This window comes from Dendronephthya gigantea, unplaced genomic scaffold, assembly GCF_004324835.1.
Source record: "Dendronephthya gigantea isolate DGI-Jeju-01 unplaced genomic scaffold, DenGig_1.0 000031F, whole genome shotgun sequence".
NCBI classification, from domain to species: domain Eukaryota; kingdom Metazoa; phylum Cnidaria; class Anthozoa; order Malacalcyonacea; family Nephtheidae; genus Dendronephthya; species Dendronephthya gigantea.
The window spans coordinates 1888139-1910097 of NW_021163041.1; the positions used below are offsets into that span (position 1 = coordinate 1888139).

The 21959-nt window shown below is 36.4% G+C and overlaps 2 protein-coding genes across 2 annotated transcripts; both read left to right on the plus strand.

The window, feature by feature from the left end:
- The first annotated feature begins 1085 nt into the window (after positions 1-1085).
- On the plus strand, positions 1086-12327 carry LOC114524513 (disks large homolog 1-like). The gene is made up of 19 exons (XM_028545614.1): positions 1086-1575; positions 1707-1838; positions 2160-2290; positions 3596-3661; positions 3844-3885; positions 4005-4052; positions 4388-4512; positions 4818-5136; positions 5832-5985; positions 6972-7158; positions 7681-7837; positions 8235-8337; positions 9090-9198; positions 9305-9481; positions 9903-9972; positions 10262-10556; positions 10705-10877; positions 11192-11393; positions 11681-12327. The coding sequence occupies exons 1-19, from the start codon at positions 1554-1556 to the stop codon at positions 11785-11787; spliced, it is 2619 nt and encodes an 872-aa protein (XP_028401415.1). The 5' UTR covers positions 1086-1553; the 3' UTR covers positions 11788-12327.
- Positions 12328-12472: 145 nt separating this feature from the next.
- Positions 12473-21952, plus strand: LOC114524512. The gene is made up of 14 exons (XM_028545613.1): positions 12473-12810; positions 14234-15222; positions 15295-15472; positions 16009-16240; positions 16667-16983; positions 17175-17325; positions 17707-18084; positions 18213-18294; positions 18379-18434; positions 18954-19232; positions 19324-19404; positions 19482-19660; positions 19776-20208; positions 20642-21952. Exons 1-14 carry the CDS (start codon positions 12775-12777, stop codon positions 20647-20649), a joined length of 3399 nt encoding a protein of 1132 aa, XP_028401414.1. The 5' UTR covers positions 12473-12774; the 3' UTR covers positions 20650-21952.
- Positions 21953-21959: the final 7 nt, after the last annotated feature.

The window sequence follows — 21959 nt, forward strand, 5'->3', positions numbered from 1 at the left end:
ATGGCGTATTTGATATTAATTTGAATAAAAGATAACTGAAAATGCCCCATTCTGGGCATGAGTACTTCCCGCGATGTGGCAGACTCGCAGTTGGCTAGAAGGGAGCCTGGTCAGCCTGCTCAAAATGCTTTGCGGCTGAACGGCCTCTATCCTCAGTGAGTACAAACTACAGTAAATTTATGAACAATGCAAGCTTACAGTGCATGCATTTCGTTCTTTTTAAAGTACGATGTGCTTCTGAATGTCGCGATCGAACAACATTTAGGTTCGCAAGGCATCAAAATTAAATGAGTATGATCTGTATTGTTTATGTTCAGAACTTTATATTGAAGACTGGCACGTGCGCGGCACGCCGCAGTTAACGCCAGAACAGGCGTCTTGTTCAATTCATAGTTAATAGAACTGCACACTTGCATTGACATTAGTGTGATTGAGAACATCTAAACAAGGCCCACAGCTTGACTACGCTAAAAAGCTGTTTTGTTTTAATATTCTAAAGCAGTGTTGTTTGACAATCAATCTCAATGTCTAGACAGTAAATTGCGAATGATTCCATATGCATCAACAACTTTGTGAATGACTAACAAGTTAAATAATTCCATGTGCCGAGGCCCCATTCGTTTCCACATATCCACGTTAGCTCAGTGGTTATTATGTATTTATTTATGGTTCCGATTCCGAAACGCTTATAAAGCCCGTTTTTCACTAGGCGAATTTATTCGCTCGACGCGAAGCGATATCTGAAATCCAGTGATGTGATTGGCTTGCGAAAAAATTCGCCGCGAAGAAGTAGAATCGCTTCCTACTTTTTATCTGTTCGCGCGAACAAATTCGCGTAGTGAAGAACGGGCTTAAAACGACTAAAATGTTTGCACTTTGGGGATACAGTGTTCTGTGGAAACCATCCATAGCCTATTATTTCGAAAAAAGTGTCCGGATGAAGAGTAGTCTGAATTGAGTTATGGTATGTAACACACCACCTCGCTTATTGCACTTACTAAGCTAGTCGTGGCACTTCCCAACTCTGACAAGGTTACGTAGCATCAACCGTATTGGTATCGTGTGCACAACCTGCCAAGGCTGTTTCTTTTGAACCACCACCTCAAATTAGGAGGGTGCCCTGCTAGAGCTTGGTTGACCTTCGTCTCAGACCTTCCCAAGGGTGATTCAGCAGGAGCCTGGGCTCCACGATTATAACCCCTTAAGCGAGCATTTCACCCGGACAACATATAACTCTTTCTCGTCGTATTTAAATACGTTGCCTTCCGTTTACGGCATGATTACGGGGAAGTAGCTCAACACTTGTCCTACGCATGCTCAATAACCATAATAGCAACATTCTTGTTGGCATTAATCACTGTCACGTGACCACTCACTATAATTTTGATCGCGGTTTTACCGCAGCTGCAGGGGAAAGATCGTGAAAATAGGCTTGAAATATTGAGATCTTTTTCATTATTTGTGATTTCCTCGATACCTGTCTACTCTAACTTGAAGAGGAACTGATTTACTGCTGAGAAAATTTATAAACTGTACATATCATTGCGGTCCTTATGATGCCTGTACGCAAAGAAGGTCAGTTGGTAGACATGTATTAGCCAAATTATTCACCTAGTCAAATACATTTCTCCCTCAGTACAACTGATTTGCCTTGCATTGATTAAAAACTGATATCATGTATAAATCTTTTTGTTTACGATCTTCAGATGCTGAACGGGCGTTACATCTCCTCGAAGGCTATCACGCCAAGTTAACAAAGCCACAAGATCAGGCATTGAGGAGTGCCATTGAACGAGTTATTCGAATATTTCAAAGCAATCTATTCCATTCTTTACTTGGTACGTTTAAAGACAAATTAACAGTGGTCATAGTTTACGTTATAGACTGGGTTTTAACTGCCTTTAAATGATTGGATACAACCGCGTCTGTTTACAATTTTACCTGTTCACAGACGTGGTCGTTTATTCTTGTCGACACAGACATTTTAAATTCAGATTGAAAACTGTAAAACAAAATCAAAAGCGTAATGTATGCTTTTAATAATGAAACTTTCGCATATTACAATTTTATTTATTTATTTTATACTGCTATCTGAGTATCATTCTTCTTGCTATCCGCGTATTTTGAATTCATGAAACTTGAAATCACCTTTTTTCTAGACATACAAGAGTATTATGAAACATTGTTAGCGCTTGTTGACGAGGCAAAACCATTAGATGAGATTGAAATGGAGAGTCGTGAGGTAGCTAAGAAATGGGAAAATGCTCCCTCAAGTTACAATGGCGTACAGGTAGGATTTTTAGACATGTTAAGTAAAGATATTTCCTTATACTCACACGGCGGTTAATAATTGGATTGTCTAGATTCTAGAATGTTGGGCGTTTTCCTTTTGTATACTAACGTTTTTATATGATATTAGGTATATTGTTTATTAATTCCTCTTAACGACCATATGTTATATCAGTTAATATTTATTTTGGAACGCTGTTAGTTGGTGGATTCTTAGTATCAAGCAGAGTCCTCCAGTTTTCAGTCTATTTTGATATTTGCCATCTGTAGATTAGGCTGTTATTTAGATGAGTAACATGCTCACTTCCAATTGATACAAGTTCTACAATTATACAGGTTTTTTAACCAGTGTACTGTATATACATCTTTCAAGTTGCAATAGGTATTTCTATTAGGAGAAATCTTGATGTCTGTAGTGAAGTGATGCACACTAATCACTCACGCATGTCCCCTGCCATGTTCTAATATGTCAATATATAACCTATCAATGTGTTGAAATTATTTTACAAGAGTATAATCAGAATAAATGACAAAGTAGAGGACACAAAACAATGCATCCCATTAGGCTGATATAAGAAAAGCCATGGTAACTATCAATTCATTAAACTGTCCCTCAATTTGGCAGTATGAAAGAGAAGAAGGACTGATTAGAATTATCTTGGGATTGAAGAAATGTTGTTGTGTAGAAAGTCTGTGAATTATTAATATTACTGTACTTATGACAATAGATTAATTAATAAATCCACAAAACTATTGTAATAGTTTATTGATCTGACCTTTTCCACTTGACATACAAAATCCATACATTGTTGAATTAGAATAACCATATGTGATACATTACCCATCATAATGCCTCCGTCTAGGTTTAATAATCCTAGATTTTACATTGCTTGAGAGAATGCACCATAGCGCCATGACATTTTTTCTAGATAAACAATAAATTGGTTGTTGAACCAAGTCATACAGTATATCATGGAAGGTGTTAAAATCTCCTCTGCATGTTCTTTATTATTTTTTTTTAGATGTTTGAGATATTTTGCCTAAGTTCTCTATATTAACCCCCATTAGCTTGCAACCCCCATTGTCTATTGCTTGATAATTTTACTCATCAAGGGAATTATTCTATCAGTTCAAATTCCTTTTAACTGACAGCACAACAAGATAATATGTTTCCTCCATAACTTAACTTAACATATTACATATGTTACTCATGGAATCAGCATTGTTTACTTCAGGCACTTCAAAATGTTCAGACAAAATTATTTAGTTAATTTAAAAGCTTGAGATTGTACATGTTTTTTCTTAGGATCATTCTGATAACGTTAGCAAACCACCACCTATTATATCCATAACAACAGAAGAAAGTTTTCCAGTAAGTGTTATCTATCCATTTATGCCAGTGATTGGAGCCTAGTTTCCGTGCAAGTTTATGTTGATCTGCAAACTTGTATTGCGAATCTTGTCATTATTTCCGAATAGAAGCAATATCCAAGCAATATCAAATATGATGCATTTATGGATGTTATTTATCTATTTGTGGTGATTACATTTTAGGAACCAGCTATTCAAACACCAACTAGAAGAGACAGTGATGAGGTAGCAAATCCATTTTATTATTATACAGTACTTAATTGGAATATAACATCAGCCAGGATAACAAGCATGATTATATATGCTCATAGAATATTGTCCAACATTCACATTATGTCCTTTAGCTTATCGTTGGAGGAGAATTTGAATATGAAGAAATTGTCTTGGAAAGAGTAAGTGCTTAACTCTTAGAATTGCAGTAGATTGAGTGTATATACTAAGAAAAGGTACTCAAATTTCTGAGTTAATTGAAATTAAAATAATCTTTCTTCTTCATGGTTCATTTTGATTAATGATTGCAGTGTACAAATAGAACAAAGAACTTTCTTTGTTCTGAACCTCCGCTATTTATATGTGATCTTCCTTTTTGTTTGTTTGTTTGTTAAGCATTCAAAATTACATGTCAAAGGAGATTCTCATAGCTTAATATTCTATTTAAAAACCAGGTGTTGCTATTCTCAACCGTAGAAACAGTATTATAAATTTGACTAAATTATTTGTTTTACAGGGAACTACAGGCTTAGGTTTTAGCATTGCTGGTGGGACAGATAATCCTCATTATGCCAATGATCCAGGAATTTTCATTACAAAAATTATTGCTGAGGGAGCTGCTTCACATGATGGAAGATTGAAGTAAGTTCCTCAAACAACATTGAATTTATTGAAAATAGGTATAATTTAGTAACAAAGTATCCAGCATCAACACAAAATAAAGAGAATGTATTATAAAGAATGTATTAATAATTTTGATCAAACAAAATGTTCTTGTAAAACTGTGTTGAACTTGTACAAACCAGGCAAATTTATTTCATTTTTTAATACAAAACCAGATTATTTCTATAATTGTCTAGTGTAAAGTACCAAAGTATCCTGCATTTGTATTAAAATACAAGCCATTGAAGTAATAAAGCATATATTTTTTACATTTTCACTACCAGAGTAAAGGATTGCATTCTATCAGTTAACAGTACAAGCACTGTTAATGTCCCTCATCAAGTTGCAGTGGATGCATTAAAAGCCAGCTCAGGTGTGATCACACTACGTGTAAAAAGACCACAAGGACAGGCTGTTTCCCAATCTGTCAAACATCTTGAAATAACATTATCCAAAGGCACTAAAGGACTGGGTTTTAGTATAGCAGGAGGAGTTGGTAATCAACATATCCCTGGAGATAATGGAATATTTATTACAAAGATTATCGAAGGTGGTGCCGCAGAGCATGATGGAAGGTTGCAAGTTGGAGATAAAATATTAAGTGTAAGTACGATGTCTAAACTTATGTAGTTACTGTACACTATAAAAATAACATTTTTCTGGAGGCTAGCTATGGCCATGATGTTAGAGCTGGGATTTGAGGGGAGGGGGTGATTTTTACCAACTTATAATAAAGATACCCACTGTTCCATTCAGGTATGGGGTGAGTGCAGGGTCGTAACTAGAACAATAATTGGGGGGTGTTTATTCATATATTCAGTTCTGCCCGACGGATTTCCATTGTGAGCTATTGCACTTACAAAAGAAATCCTTCGGGCAGAACTGAATATATGAATAAACCCCCCCCCCCCAATTATCGTTCTAGTTACGGTCCTGGGTGAGGGTTTTGAGAAGCATCATCCATGGTTCATCCATGGTTGGTGCTGAATCAGACAATTTTTCAAATTGCAAGAATAACCATAAATATTGAGAAATAATCAAGCATGTGTTGCATATTTGACAAATTCACTCAAGCTAGATGCTGTATTTTTCCTATCATTAAGAAAGCATTTTGACCAACTTTTTGACATTGCAACCACCTGATCGCAACGCCCCAGTTGGAGGCGCTAATCAAATCGAACTCTGGCGCTGCAGTTCTCCCAGAACCGACTATTTAATCTATCTATAAACACGTTTAAAAACACAGTCAGGTTTTATCATATACTAAGTGAATAATTTCTTAATTAATATTGTTCCAGGTGAATAGCGCATCACTAGACAACGTTACACATGAACAAGCTGTTGGAATATTGAAGTCATCTAGTGATACAGTTGTTTTGCTGGTGTATAGAGATAGTTCTTCCTTTGTTTATGAAGGAACGTTGCCGCCACATTCGCCAGTGGACGAGACAGGTAATTCGCTATTGTACTCGAAAGTCTGGTTTACATTTCATCGCAATTGTCACAAGCATGTCGGCGTGATTTCGCTGATCTATTATAGAACATTGTTGCACTGTACATTATGTGTGTGCAGTCAACAATGAACAATTTGAATGCAGAAAATGAAGGCAAATTCAAATTTGGACTATTTGACATCGATGAAAATGACCTGCTAATGACTGTTACGGCTTAATTATACCAGCTGTTAGGGCCTGTTCATATGGGATGGGCCAGCCCGGTTTTTAGGCTCGCTTTTGCAAGTCCGCTTGATGTTTTCATATGAGCCCGTTAAAGGCGAGATCTCGCCCTGGTTCATATGAATGCAATTTTACAAATATAGTGAAATAATATGTGAAGCGAGATTCCGGCATTGCCGAGCTAGCCCTGCTGAGCCTGGCTGGCCCGTCTCATATGAACAGGCCCTAAGTACTACATGCATAGCCTACAGTGCGCCTACATGATGTGTAGCCAACCTGCCGCAGACCAATGCTATTGAAATAATTTCTGAACGTGTTTGTTTGCACAGCTTGTTTCCCAGCAAGTTTACGTGTTGAAAGTATTTGACTTAAAAAACTTGAATTAGTTGATTTATAGATTGTTTCTGTAACTTGTGGACGTTGTCTAATTTATCAACCTGAATGTGTCAACCTCTTGCGAATATTTCCTGCTTTCGTTCTAGGCGACTAGTTTTATTCCTGACTTACCGAATTCGTTTCATGTTCATTTCTGTTTTTCAACTGAAGTTTGCCTGTTTTTGTAATCCCAGTATAAGCATGAAGCTTGAGCTGTTGTCTTTATTACGATTTGCGATATACATGTATTGTCTCCTGAACAAAAATTGAAATTAATAAGCAGATGAGCTTTTTAATTAGATGAACGGTATTGAGAAGATAATGAAACCAAATCTTATGCGCGTGCATGTCTTAAAATGACAATGTTATCGATGTTATCATCGGCAGGTGGAGAAGATGGAAGTTTATCTCAGTTATCTGATCCGCCCAACGTACCTCCTGCGTATGAAGATGCTGTTAAAGACGCAGAACCTATTCAGGAATCTTCCTCAGAAAAGAGTCCATCATTGAATGGTGTGTGTGAATCACCATCACCAACACCTGTTGTGATCGTTGATGAAGAAGAACTTTCAAGGTAGTCATATTCTACATTGTCCTTTTAAAGACGAAGAGAGTGAGGCAACTCTGCATGTAGTTTTTTGATTCTGCATTAATCCATCTATTTCTAATCCTAATTGAGCAACTTTGGCTTTCATTATACGCTTACGCTTTCATTATAACCGAAAATCACAATTATCCGCAAGTCCAAACTAAAATTCTGTGACCCTGACATATACGCATGCATGCATCAGTTCGGCGTCAATCTGTTTGCATATACTAATTCAAACTAAACTAAAAGGTACTGCATAATACTTTTAAATTTTGCATGCAGTTTCAAAAAGGTTTCCTTTATTTGTGTTTGTGCAAGCTGTGTTAGTGAAACTCCGTTTGGCCCGTTCGAGATTACCGTATTGTGATTTTTTTTCCCAGCGAAACATTTTCTTTCTAAACATTTTCTTAATTCCATTTTCTTGGCAAAGATATGTACATGCGTTAGGCTAGTGCCAATAACGCAATACTTGATACGATCTATCAACATTTTTTAATTTCATTCCAGGGAACCAAGAACGGTTATATTGAGTAAAGGTCCGTCAGGACTTGGTTTCAATATAGTTGGAGGTGAAGACTGCGAAGGAATCTTTATTTCTTTCATTTTGGCTGGAGGTGTTGCGGATTTAAGTGGAGAGTTAAGACGTGGTGATCAAATTCTATCGGTATGTTCTCGTTAAAATGTACAATGCAATAAACATAACTGCCACACCTAACTAAAATATTGTAAAAATATATTTACAGTGTATATTCCCCATGATATTAATGAATTTCGTAAATAATTAAGGATGCAACAGATATAGGGATTTCTCACTGCTTTGCAGGTTGCATTTTTAGTTAATGATGACTGACTAGTTCTCTCCTTTTGAAATGTACAAAAGCCACGCTTCATGCAGAGTTCGTGAAAAACGCTATTGATAAAGATTTCATGATCACTGTTTTTAAATTATGTATAATATATTATATAAAATATATATAATATACCCCTGAATATGCATGAATTTAAATTCTATTTTAGTGCGCAATAGGAGTGAAAATATGTTGAATATTATTTTAATATAGGTTAACAGCACAGACTTGACAAACGCGACCCACGAACAAGCCGCTCTTGCATTGAAAGGATCAGGAAATACTGTCACTATTGTTGCTCAATATAAGCCTGAAGGTATAAATGCTTCTACTATTATGTTGATAAGCTGTATTGTTGTTTTGTTTTTTTCCTTTTTTCAATTGATTATATCTGCATGCCCGGTCCTATGCATGCAGTTAGCTAACATCGGAGTTCAAGTTGGCGTTCATGTAGATAGATCTATTGTATTTTATATTACTTATTTTATATTATATATTTTATACAAAGAAAAAGTAAACGACAAACAGTATCTTATGCCACGAACGACTTACATGTAGTTAAAATTTATTGCATTCAAATAGCAGAAAAACAGCACATGATATAAAATATGTTTCTGCCAGCAACCTGCTTTACGTGTCATGTTCACTGCATTTTTTTCAATAAACAACTAAGGTTGTCTTGTCTGCTGCTAGAGTAGTACGTAAAAAAGTTACTACGTAAATTTAAGAGGGCACACATTCATGCCATTTGCTGTTTTAATTGAAACCCCAGATGGCAGCTGTTTTTAATGAGTTCTTGATTGTTAGATTGTAGATACATAATTTACGTTCTATAATTTACGTTCTGTAATCACATGAATCATTCATGTGATCATCCTGAAGCTTGCAATTTTCAGAATACGTCGACATCGTATAACTACTCTACACACGTACAGAAAGATTATTTGAAATATTTCCAGGTCTTTTATCGGCTCGGTACACTTTTTCGAGTTATTGAAACATATGCATGTATAAACTATAGCCAAAGGACAAATGAAAAATTGACGTGTGACGTATTATTTTATTCAGAATACAACAAATTTGAAGCAAAGATTCATGACCTGAGAGAGAAACTAATGAACACTACAAATAGTACAGGGTCGCTCAAAACTTCTACAAAAAGACAGTTGTATGTCAGGTGAGTTGTTGCAGGAGGCTTTTGTCGTAGAAGTCGTGTTAAAGTTCACTTTTAATACTCACTATAAAATTAAATACTCACTCTACAAAATTTAATTCTTTTTTAGGGCGCTGTTTGACTACGACAAGTCTAAAGACAGCGGTTTACCAAGTCAAGGATTAAGCTTTAATTATGGTGATATACTTCATGTAACTAATGCCAGTGATGACGAGTGGTGGCAAGCAAGGAGGCTGGGACCTGATGGCGAGGAAGAATCTAGAGGAGTGGTACCAAGCAAGAAAAGGTAAAAATGTATTTATGTAAATTTTTCTTACTATTTGAAGGTTTACATTCATATATGTACATAATATACAGATGCGTATTTTAATATGGCTATGATGTAAAGGCGCAGAGGCCTATTCAAAACATGGCAATGGATTCCTCCTCAAATTACTTTTTTGCATATAACATTCTTGCTTTTCTCAAACACTCCTTATCTCAGTAACATTTTCTTAACAATAAATTCAAAACTATGCTATATCTTTAATTCGTCTACATGTTGAACGGGTCATTCATTTTAAAATATAGATTATATTGTTGATACTTGGCTGGGCAAAGTTTATATCAGCTGTGTCGCTACCAGGGTATACATAGCCTGCACGGCAGGTGGTCCTTTAAATCGGGCAATAGTCTCATTCTGACGTGTATCTGTTTTTTTATAAAAGAGTGGAAAGAAGGGAACGAGCCAGGATGAAATCGGTGAAATTTAAGAGAGAACAAGGAAATAGTCTTCAGGTAGGTTAAAGGTGTTTATATATGGGAAATTACACCACTCGTGGAAGAAAAGTAGCTGTATTATCAAACAATAATATTCATATATTTTTGCAACCGTTTTGTCTGTTTATTACATGGATTTACACTGAGTGGTCATGGAATTCAACATTTAAACGCAGCAACAGCGTCTAAATCCTTGCTATAGTTCGTTGAAAGAATGCGTTCTGTGAAGTGTAGCTATAATACTCTTCACAGTCAAAGAATTTATGGACGGTATATTCATATCAAAATTTAAATTTTCCCTTTTTAGGGTTCGTTTAGAGATGGGAAAAAGCCGCGTAGTTTTAACTTGAAAAAATTATCTTTCCTAAGTAAAAAAGAATCGGAAAATGAAACGAGCGATATTGATCCAAGTTGCACTTCCAATGCCAGTGATAGTGAAAGTAATTACAGTGTTCGTGAGGAGTCTATCATGTCTTATGAACCTGTGGTACAACATGAATTGGAATACGCCAGGCCCGTCATTGTTTTAGGACCTCTCAAAGATAGAATTAATGATGATCTTATCTCAGAATTTCCAGATAAATTCGGAAGCTGTGTTCCTCGTAAGTATACATTCAATTCTATCAAAATCAATTATATTACAATACACAGTAATTTATCTGCTGTATGTTATATATAGCACCATAGAGGCTTTTGGAAGCTTTCGTCAAAACTCTACAATCATATCTGAAATCAATTCCTTTTCTGTAGATACTACTCGCTCTCGACGCGAATATGAAGTTGATGGTCGGGATTATCATTTTGTCAGTTCACGAGAGGAAATGGAACGGGCAATTCAAGATCATCATTTTATTGAAGCTGGACAATATAATGACAATCTTTATGGTACCAGTGTCTCGTCAGTCAGAGAGGTTGCAGAAAAGGTATTATTGTTTATTCTTTTTATATATAACTTAGCATCAAATGTAGTATAGAAGGCAGTTGGCCTAAATAGAAGGCAGTTGTTACACCACATTTGATGCTCAGTTGTTTGAAGACGCTGCCACGCTGCTCCTTGGCTATATTGGAACTTTTTATTATAGTATAATAGTTTACTGAATGTTTCATGGAGACCAGCGGAAAAAAATTGCCAGGGCATCCAGAGCTCAAGTTGTGTCGATCAAGTGATTAGATTAACGGAGTTTCAAAATTCCACTCGGCTATCATGATTCTACCCATGCTGTTTTTGTTATTGCAGAGCAAACATTGTATTCTGGATGTAAGTGGTTATGCTATTAAAAGACTACAAGTGGCTGAACTTTATCCAATTGCGATATTCTTAAAACCAAAATCTGTGGAAACATTGAGAGATATAAACAAGCGAATCACAGAAGAACAAGCGTTGAAGACATACGACAGAGCGCAGAAACTAGAACAAGAGTTTGCGGAGTATTTTACAGGTTTGTACAGACGATCCTTGTAATTAGGGAAAGAATATATTCCTGTTCAGTGTTGTGAGATAGAGGCAATAAACTTTCCTATAATGACACCAAACGCGAAAAGGCTGATGTTACACGAAGTTTGATTGGCTCGTTAGTTTTGCCGAGCCAATCAAACGTCGTGTAACATTTGTCGAATATTTGGATGACTAGATGTAGTGAAATTGGTTAAGGATTGAACAGAATTTGAAGGATATTCTAGAAATTAGGAAGGTTTTTTATAGCGCTGTTACATTGTTTCTTGACAGCATTGGTATCAGGAGACACATATAATGAAATATACAATCAAGTGAAAGAAATCATTCGACAGCAATCTGGTCCAGTTATATGGATCCCATCAAATGAGAAATTATAGATCAGGGAGCTATGTGACATTGCTGGTAATTTTGTTTCCCGCTGATATATATCGCTGGATACGATATAGTTATTGTTAGGGCGTCTAATCGAAATACACCTAGTTGTCAAATATCTTATTTTTTTATAACAATCGAGGTAATTTAGTAGGAATAGTTTTCATGAATGATTGGTTGCTATAGCAGGTTTAGGTTTTAGCAGTATAAATATCGAATTTTAAAATGTGAATAAATTTGCGATCAATCTTGGTTTTCTAAACAATACTTGGATTTAGCATTTTCGATCGATATACATGTGCTTAAAATTGTATCGCTCGTGAAGTTGCAAGTGGCATCAAGTATGGTGAATCCATGTAAACGTAAACGAAGAATAGGCTGAATTTTTTTCTTAATTGTTCTTTATCTTTATGTACAAGAATGATGACAAATGGTTAGAAGAGATTTTATTCTCTTCCCTATTTTTAAGTATTTACTAGTCCCCTTCGTACCGCATTACCTTATATCATATTTCGACTTGTGATAATAAAAAGTGTGTAATTTTGAGATAAAATAGAATAAAGTAGTATTTATATACAATTCGGTATGTCCTTTTTTAAGACTGTTCATAGTTTCCTGAGATTAAGATTAAGTACAAGTAGCAAGCACAGTCAGATTATAGTAGGTCCTTGTTTACTTGAAGACAGTAATGAATGTGTTTGGTTTATTTATAAAAACTCATAGTCATAGAAATTTCCGTCGTTACTTTCTGAAATTCCTGGATTAATGTTATATACAAACAATTTGTCTATTGTTGAGGTCTCGTTTCACAATACCTAAACTATGAGTTTCGAATTAATGGTGACGCCCACACTGCAGGATGCTGCTACCGTAATTTATAAATACAGCATGTTTATACCTGTATAGTTTGTTTGTGGTTTTCCTACTCGGTTGCTTGTGTTTAATTATGTATAGTTTCTTATGAAGTGTCGTTCTCTGAGCCCTGTTGAAGAATGTCGTCCCTTCTGCTGTTATTTCTTTTCTTTAAGGTAAGTACATCATTTGTATTTAAGAAATGTACATTTGCATGCCTCGTAAATATTTTTTTTTCTTGTAAGAAAAGAGAAAATATATCCTGGTTCAATCTTGGGAAAGTTTGTCTTAGCAACATCATTTTAAATAATTATTATTTTGAAGGTTCGCCACCTATAGCTATATCTCTTAACGACAAAGTTTCTTCTTGATAGACAGCGTATATATTAAGCCCGGGTTAACTGACCTAAAACTTTGCAAATGAAACTGAAATATGCGCACTGTAGCTATACCTTCAAACCAAATAATTATATTGTGATGCTTGCCATGCAAACTTACAAGAATATTAAAATTTGACAGCATGTCAAGTTTCCTTACCGAACTTAAGCAGATTTATTTACATTTATTATTCTAACGGCATAAGTTTTGCAATTCTTTAAATGCATATAGTCGTGCCATACACATGAATATGCGCATCACTGTTTGTAAATAAACAAGACGCCGGCTTAGGCGTACACTCGTGCTCTAGGGATTGTGTTTTAGGGATTTAATAGCATTACTTGAGGGACACAATCATGGCGTGTTGTGGGAACCTATAGCGTAAGTTAAGGCTTTGTGGTTACCCAGGGCCTGGGAGGACTTACACGACAAAAATGTATCACACAAGTATAAAATAATACATTTACATTATTATCACAATTCACAAGTGCCGATTATAGGTAGCCTATAAACAATCCGCACGGCGTGACATATTACTGTGTCAATGCTTCTATTATGTATTGACTGCAGACTGCAGTGTTTTAGTTCCGACGAAAGCTTTCAAAAATCTAGTTGTAATAGTTTTGATTCGCATTGTTCGTAATGTCGGTCGACGGTTCAAACATTTAGGTATTAATAAGTGTGATATATAAGCATTTGTAGGTCTAAAACTGCGAAAACATCGATCATATATCTTGCTTTCATATAGGAATTTAAAAATATACATCGTACCATGGAATATGCATTAAATGTTGCACCGTAGTAATGTCTTCTGTGCATATATATTTTGCATCCTTCGTATTGTTTGTAAAATGTGGTTTGTATTGTCGGATAATTATATCTCGTAATATACATCGCGCACCGTAGTAATGTCTTCTGTGCAATATATTTTGCCGTATTGTTTATAAAAGTGGCTTGTATTGTCGAATAATTACATTTCGTCATACATTATTGGGTCAAGTGCGCAATGCATTCTGGGTCATCGAGGTCCAAAACGCGACCGACACACGACGAAACCTAGACTCGTGCCCTCCTAGAGCACGAGTAAAAAGGGAAGAAAGTGTCAAAACATCCTACTAAAGTACTAACTATATGTATAGATAGTAATTACACGGTCCAGGTATGATTTCTGGTTAGACTGAACGGTTGGAGCCTTTTACTAACTGAACTCTCCACTTTTAGGCAACTTGTTCCATAGTATTGAAAGTAGACACGCTGAACGCAGATGAAATGGCAGCTGGACAGAAGGCAAATTATTTCCTAACCTTGACTTTGATAAAGAAAACAAATGTTACTGTTTATGTCAAGCTTCCATGTGATGTGACCTCCCTATTCACGGTGTCTAATATCGAAATTAGTGGAACTGGGAAAAACCTCATTTTACAAAAACCATTGCCTAGTCCTATTTTAAAGGAAGTTAAAGAAAACGCGGGAAAAAGCGAGGCTGTTTGGGAATTAGGAATGGTCGATCGTATAAATGAGTCGCCAGCAGAACAGTCTGATGATGAGTTGGTAGTACGTGCTACAATACAAGCCCAAGATCACCCTCAAATGACCGAGAATAATACTCATTGGCTGAATTTTGCAGCAGTTCATGGCAACGAACGTTCACAGTACATTGTGCAAAAACGTGTTAAATCGGCGTTCTCCTATGTATTGAAAGTAGACACTCTAAACGCGGATGAAATGGCAGCTGGACAGGAAGCAAATTATTTCCTAACCTTGGCTTTGACAAAGAAAACAAATTTTACTGTTTATGTTAAACTTCCATGCAATGTGACCTCCCTATTTACGGTGTCTAATATGGAAATTAGTGGAACTGGGAAAAACCTCATTTTACAAAAACCATTGCCTAGTCCTGTTTTAAAGGAAGTTAAAGAAAACACGGGAAAAAGCGAGGCAGTTTGGGAATTAGGAGTGGTCGATCGTATAAATGAGTCACCAGCAGAACCGTGTGATGATGAGTTGGTAGTACGTGCTACAATACAAGCCCAAGATCACCCTCAAATGACCGAGAATAATACTCATTGGCTGGGTTTTGCAGCAGTTTATGGCAACGAACGTTCACAATACATTGTGCAAAAATCTGTCAAAGTACTTAGTGGTGGGAGAAGGCTAGCAATGGTCGATCTCCAATTAAATTCCAGTTCGCAAAGCACCTACACAACGGGGTGAGTATAATAAGTTACTAAGGACTCGTTTTCTAGTAGGATTGTGCGAACAAACCTCTCTGTTATTGCCAGGCAAACAATGTCGTTTGGTGTGGAATTATTTCACCACTATAATTCACGTGCGTCTGCTGAGAATTTGGAGTTGATGATATTAACACAAGACTACCTGAAACTTGCAAGTGTGAATGCTGAAAATGCGGTTGACCATGCATACGAGGTAACCCACAATACAGGAACTGTGGTTATTAAGGTAGGTAACTTCAAACACTTGTTCAATCATCATTTTCTCTAATACCTTGTAAATAAAGACGTCGCAAGTTTTTAGATAGTTCATACATTCCTTTGGAAGCGATTCATACAAATTTTTAATCACCGGCTACACATTTTGTCTGTAGAATGAGGTCGAAGTAATAGTGATGGGACAGGCCAATGATTTCCCGAGTCACGAGTACGAATTGCCCGAATCATCACTAATTTCAGCTAAAACTGCCCCAATTTCGGTAGAATTCGGAAACGCTTTGGCCAACTGTTCTAGATTTAAATGTTTCTTTGGGAACAGCTGCCCTCTGCATCCCCGCTCCATGCCCCAATGAGTGCATTATTGACACACCCATGACCCATCCAAGTCTTATTTTTATAGTTGTTTCAGTTCATCAGTAAGAAGTCGTTAGATATTATGGATAAAATATGCATATGCAGCTATACCCATTTACGCCTATAGACTATAGTTTACCAATGAATAGTTAATTGTTGTTATATTATTCGTTATATGCATGTTTCTTATAGATTTCTTATCTCGCTCTTCATCAAACGTTGTCATTCAGAATATCTATGGTAGTTGGTGCTTTTACATCGACAATCTCTAGCGTGAAAGCAAAAGATCATAATTATACTGCTAATGTGATAGCAGAGTTGCATTACAAGGAGTTATCGTCTGCGATTTGCGATCAAGATTCTCGTGCGCAGATTGTAGCAAAGGCATTTGATTATGAGTTAAAACCAGCGCAAGATGAAGCAGGTAAATACCACAATCTTCCTGACAATTAATAATACAGCTCGTAAAGCTCGTATAGATTGAATATAAATTTATCATAGAGGATTCTTTCGATCCAGACACTCTTATCTGGACTTCGAGTCGCTAGTTCTGGTTAAAATCGAATATGCAGTAATATGAATGTAAAATTCGCCCAATGTTGCTAGCCATGCATGCTGTGCCCTCGGTGTTATCATGCCGCTATGCAATATCAAATTAAAGTATTTCTGTAACTTCATGGCATATACAAAAAACGTGTCGACGTTTTTCCCTATCTTCCAAAAGTGTCCGACTCGACCCGAGGCATGAATGGTCTAATCACTAATGTTACTTCATGAGTTGGCATGTTGCTCCCTGGTTTGTTCCAGATATCATGAACACTCCAGTGAATATTTACTTCTTTTCTTATAGCCTCTTTGAAGCCATTAAACGAACCATTTCCTGCAATAAAAACATTGCATCCTGGAATAAAATGCTCGTCGTGCGGGTTCCATCATTGTTGTGTTTCAGAAAATGTGACAATCAACTCAGAATCCTATTGGATAGCATTCAAAATAGAAGATAATCAACAATTTTTGGAATTTGACTTTCGTACAGCGATTATGCTCAAAGAGATTTCTCTCCAAGGCAGTGGGAAAAACAGAGATGCTTTTGTGAAGTCATTTTCTCTCATGTCTAGTAATGATGGCATACGATGGACAACTCAAATATATCGTGGAAAAAAGCAGGTAGGAATTCATTCGAATGCGGTTTTGATTATTTCTGTGTTAAAATTTTTATATTCAAAACGTTTTTGTCAGACCATCCCCATAATTATATAGAATACCTAGCTATATCTTGAAAAGCTATACGTAGGTAGTAGATACAGTCCAACGAGGTATTTAGGTTATATTTCAATAATTCACAATTTATCTTGTAGGTTTATGTGGGCAACAGCGACTCAGAGACCGTTGTTGTGCGAAAAATCAAGCCTGTTCTTAAGACAAGATTCATCAGAGTTATCCCTTTAACATGGTCTAAACGGGCTGCATTAAGAGTGGAGTTTTTTATTAAATCTGATGACATTGAAGGTATTTATATACGAAGTGATCATATAAGTAAAAAATGACAGCAAGGATTGAAGTACTAATCCTGAAAACTGATGTGTGGGGATGATGATGGTGATGGGGGGAGTGATTAAATGAAAATCGTCCGACTCTACACTATCGTTTTGTACATATTCCTGTACTTTAAGCGTGCATGGAAGACACTAAACTTTGCAATTCGATGATAGAAGACCTTTAAACGTGAGTGGAGCATTTTGCATTAAAAAAAACGATAGAAAAAGGTTTTCGTGCATGGTATAAAGAATTTCTAAGAGAAGTTTCTATTCCATCGTGCAAGTCTTTTCAACATCCACCAAGATAGTTTTTACCAATTGTGGTGATCACCTATTTATCCCTTAATTTAAGCATTTCAAATATATGGGGAAAAATTAAAACAATGTGTTGGAAATAATGGAGGAGATTCTGCGTTGAACCTCATTGAATGCAGTACCACAAGTCACACAAACCGCTGGACGTGGACAGACAACGAGCAGTTACTACATTTTAACACTAGTAAATGTCTAAGTCGTATGGCTGATGGCAGCGTTCAATTACAAGTCTGTGATTCTGATAAAAAGTCGCAGAAATGGTATTGTCTTGAAGAAAAACTTTTAACACGATCTGATGATAGTGTTTTACATCTGCATCCTGATCAAGGATTGAGTTCGACAACAATTGATAATAGTATTGAAAATGATATAGTCAAGATATATTCTAACAAGAAATCAGTTTGCAGTAAGAAAGGTACTTCTTATACGGCACAAAATATTTTTCACAAAAACTATAAATGATGTGGTTTCGATTACTACAATTTGCATGGATGCAATCCTCATAATATCTCTGCTTGGATTCATGGATTTTTTCTTCACTAGGTGATCCACCTCTTGCTTTAAGGCAGATGCTTTGGAATAATAAAAAAGATACTTTATTTGTTTGCGATTTGAATTCAAAAAGGTATTATATTGAATCAGTTTTTATGAATCAGTTCATCTAAGTGCACTTTCATATCGTTATAGTAAAATAATTTTTCTTTTATAGCGAGGAAACAGCAAATCATTGCATGTTTACCAAAGACGAAGGTGAAACCTGGCAAGGTATTATACAGTGAACGGATAACATACACTTTGTATGAAGGGCATTTATACAGAGCAGGTAGAAGTTATGTATGCATGGTTTTCTCATCTATTCCACTCAATTCTCCAAATAATCAGAACAGTCAGGTTTATCAAGAGATTATTCAAAGATAAGGTAGTTCGTCTCGCATTCATGGTGAGTATACGTGTTGCATAAACGAGGCAAAGTTGCGAACAAACAAGATATCAATGCAAAATATTTGTATCAGTGTAGTTTTACATTTAGTAGTAGCTAGTTGAGACCTAGTAGCCTAGTACTATATATAACTACTATATAATTTGCTCACTTAACTTGTTGGCAGTCTTATATGGATCCAATTATGGGTATCCAACCGGATTTGCAAAAAAACGCGCACACGACTGTTGACAAATGTGGGAAATTTAGGGTCACTAAAACCCCCCCAACCCAAAAAATAGTGTAAGAGATTCGTTATCTTCATTACCTTGGATATTTCACATTGGTATTTTTTCATTGAACAGATTTAGACGTGCAACTTCTCAACGTACTGGGTATTTCACCAGACGCGGAACTTTATGGTTTAACATTTGGTCAAAAAAATGTTTTGAAATTTTTACATTACGGCTTTACCATCAATGAAAACTTTTTGAAATCGGAGTGGGAGAAAGTCAAGGGATCTACACCACTCATGGAGTTTCCCGTTAATATTCCATTTATCCCATTTGGAGAAAGTCCAGGCTCAGAGGTACCTACAGAGGAAATGACTTTACGGTCTTCTGATGGATCACCTGCGTGGGGAGGTAAAGTAAAATTGTTTTAATCACATGTATAAAAATAGTACTCTTCTTGTTCCTTACATCGCATCAAAGTGTTTATTTGTTGTTGATTTAGCGTCATCAGCTGGTATCCATAGAAATGTGGCTGGAAAGTGGAATCTGGTTTTATCCTGGAGTAAACTTGGCACCCGTTATGGTATGATTCATTTGTATGTTTTTTTGTGCTAGGTTTATTTTCAGTTGCTCACTTTCTTAACTATACTACCAATATAGCGCGTCCAGGATCGTGTAAACAAATATTAGCATTTTGTCAATCTACTGGAGATGGTATCTACACAATCTATCCAGCACATCCGTTGGTTGGTATTTCAGTATACTGTGACATGACGAGAAATGATGGTGGTTGGACACTTCTGGTAACGAGTAAAACAGCGTATTGGAATACTGCGCAGGTTACGAAAATGTATTGTATTAAAATACTTTAAGGTTTAACTTTTGTACACGAATCTCGTTCGAGAGTTCAACTCTTCCCTTTAGTATTTTAATAGACAGATACTTGTTTTGCAGGTTTATGAACACACCCCAGATGAACCATCTATAGTTAAAGATCATTCTATACTCAAGCATGCTAACGCTATCAAAGATCAAACTGAGGAAGATTGTTTTAAATATCGTTTGGAAGCTAAAGAATTTGGTCAACACGGAGGAATGTGGGTCGCACCAAAATCCTATTCCTTCGTGGCCAAGGATAAATCACAAACTAATGTGCAACTTTTGAGCAAATTTGGAGACTGGGATTATAGTAGTCATACCATTGAGCAACGTATGCCTTGGATCTGTGAAAACTGTCCTGCAATCTTGACCACAGCAGCAAATTCTTCAGAATATTTTGGTTCAATTTTATCTGGTTCATCATACGATGGTCAGCGGGGTTTTCCCGCTCCTTGGATGAACGATGTGGAAATGAGTCCAGGGATTATATGGTACTGGATCAAAGAAGGTTAGTAGGAATTGCAAGATTTATTGCTCTGATGGCACAATATATTTGAATGGTTTTTTGAAACCGTTAATGATCAGGGGCGTCGTGACTATAGAGGCAGAAGGGTGAAATACGCCGGCCGGAGAAGGGTCCCAGAGTCGGAATATGAAGAAGATTTCCACACTTGTCGGAAATATTTAGAGTTACATTTAACTATTTTAGTTTTATTCATCATCATGATCATGCCAATAAGGGCATGTACTTCACTAATTGTTATCACCAAATAATGACATGCATCATGATATTCCTTGTAACTACAACGAGGTCTGGATGAAAGCCTTGTTTTGTTGGAAAAATTTCCTCTTTATTCAGCATCCCACAACAGTGAGTCTGTTGGCATATTTGGCGCTTATCCCATGCAATAATGTGTGTATTTTCTCTTTGTTGTTATTAGGCTGTTGAAAGATGTCCAAGACACACAAGTAAACTGTATCTTTTATTTCTTAAAAACTCGAGAACTGGAAAGTCGATTTCTTTCAGCAAAATTTCTTCACTAATTTAATTTGTTTATTTACGCAAGTGGATCTTAATGTTATTTGCATGCATCCAGGGGCGCAAATGCAGCCTTTTCTAGGGAATGATTGTTCGTAGGACGAACTATTTTCTCCAAGGACCAACCTTGTAAGGGACATAGAAGGTTGATTAATTGGGAGGGGGGTGGTTAGATACCGAGAAGCCATATGTTGATGCCGAGCAATGTCGTTTTTAAAACTAGAGAGCTCTTATTAAAACCTTAGAACCACCTCGCTAATTTTCACCAGAGACACATGATTCGTTTTCTATGATGTCCGTCTAACATAAAGCGAGATCAACAGTCGGACTAAGTATGATGAAACCGTCGGTTAGTTAGATTTAAGGACGCTAGGACGATATACGAGGGCAAGGAGGGATCGTGAAAAGGCAGTGACTTCTTAAAACATCGAAAGTTTAGCTTCGTGTTTTATCTGCATTAAATGATTTCGGTGTCTGAGTGTTTCTACCAGTCGATCAGGCTATTCTTGTTCGTTAGCTCAGTGCACTACTGACTTACTACATTTACTAAAAAGTAAATTTCTTCTCCCTTTCCCCTCCTGGAAAAGGCAGAAAGAGCGGCCACCCCCAGTTCCAGCCGATCCAGCGTCTCAGTTCGAGTTCGTCAAACGCAATATCTATATATACAGCGATGTCTGGTGTAAAATCGGCCAATGTTTTGAAATGAAATTAAATGAAATCCATGTGATAGCAAGCAACTCTATAGGGCCCAAACCCTCCATTTGCGCCTCTGCAGTCCGCTTATAATTATATTTATTAAATATTTCTCAACGCACGATGTAATGGAACATAGAGTACATACAACAGTAAAAGTGAATATATCATAATAAAGAAAATGTGGGTGGTCTTATTCTAAGGAGGTCTAAGGGGATGTAAAGGAATCCTAAGGAAGAAGCCTTAGGAGGTACTAAGGTCTTAGAAGGGCTACGGGGTACAAGGAGATGCAACTAAGGATAAGAGAGCCTAAGTATGCGTAAAGCTTAAGCGGTGTAAGAAAACCTAACCAGATCTGAAAGTTGAAAGAAGCGTAAGGACTAAATAAAAGATTTCTTTTGTCACAGAATGCTATATAGTATATTGCTTAGAATTGAATGGCACGAATATAAATAATGAATATTGCTACTGACTGTCACCCATAATTGTAAGTCTTTCAGTAAAGTCTTCAGAACCGTATTATAACT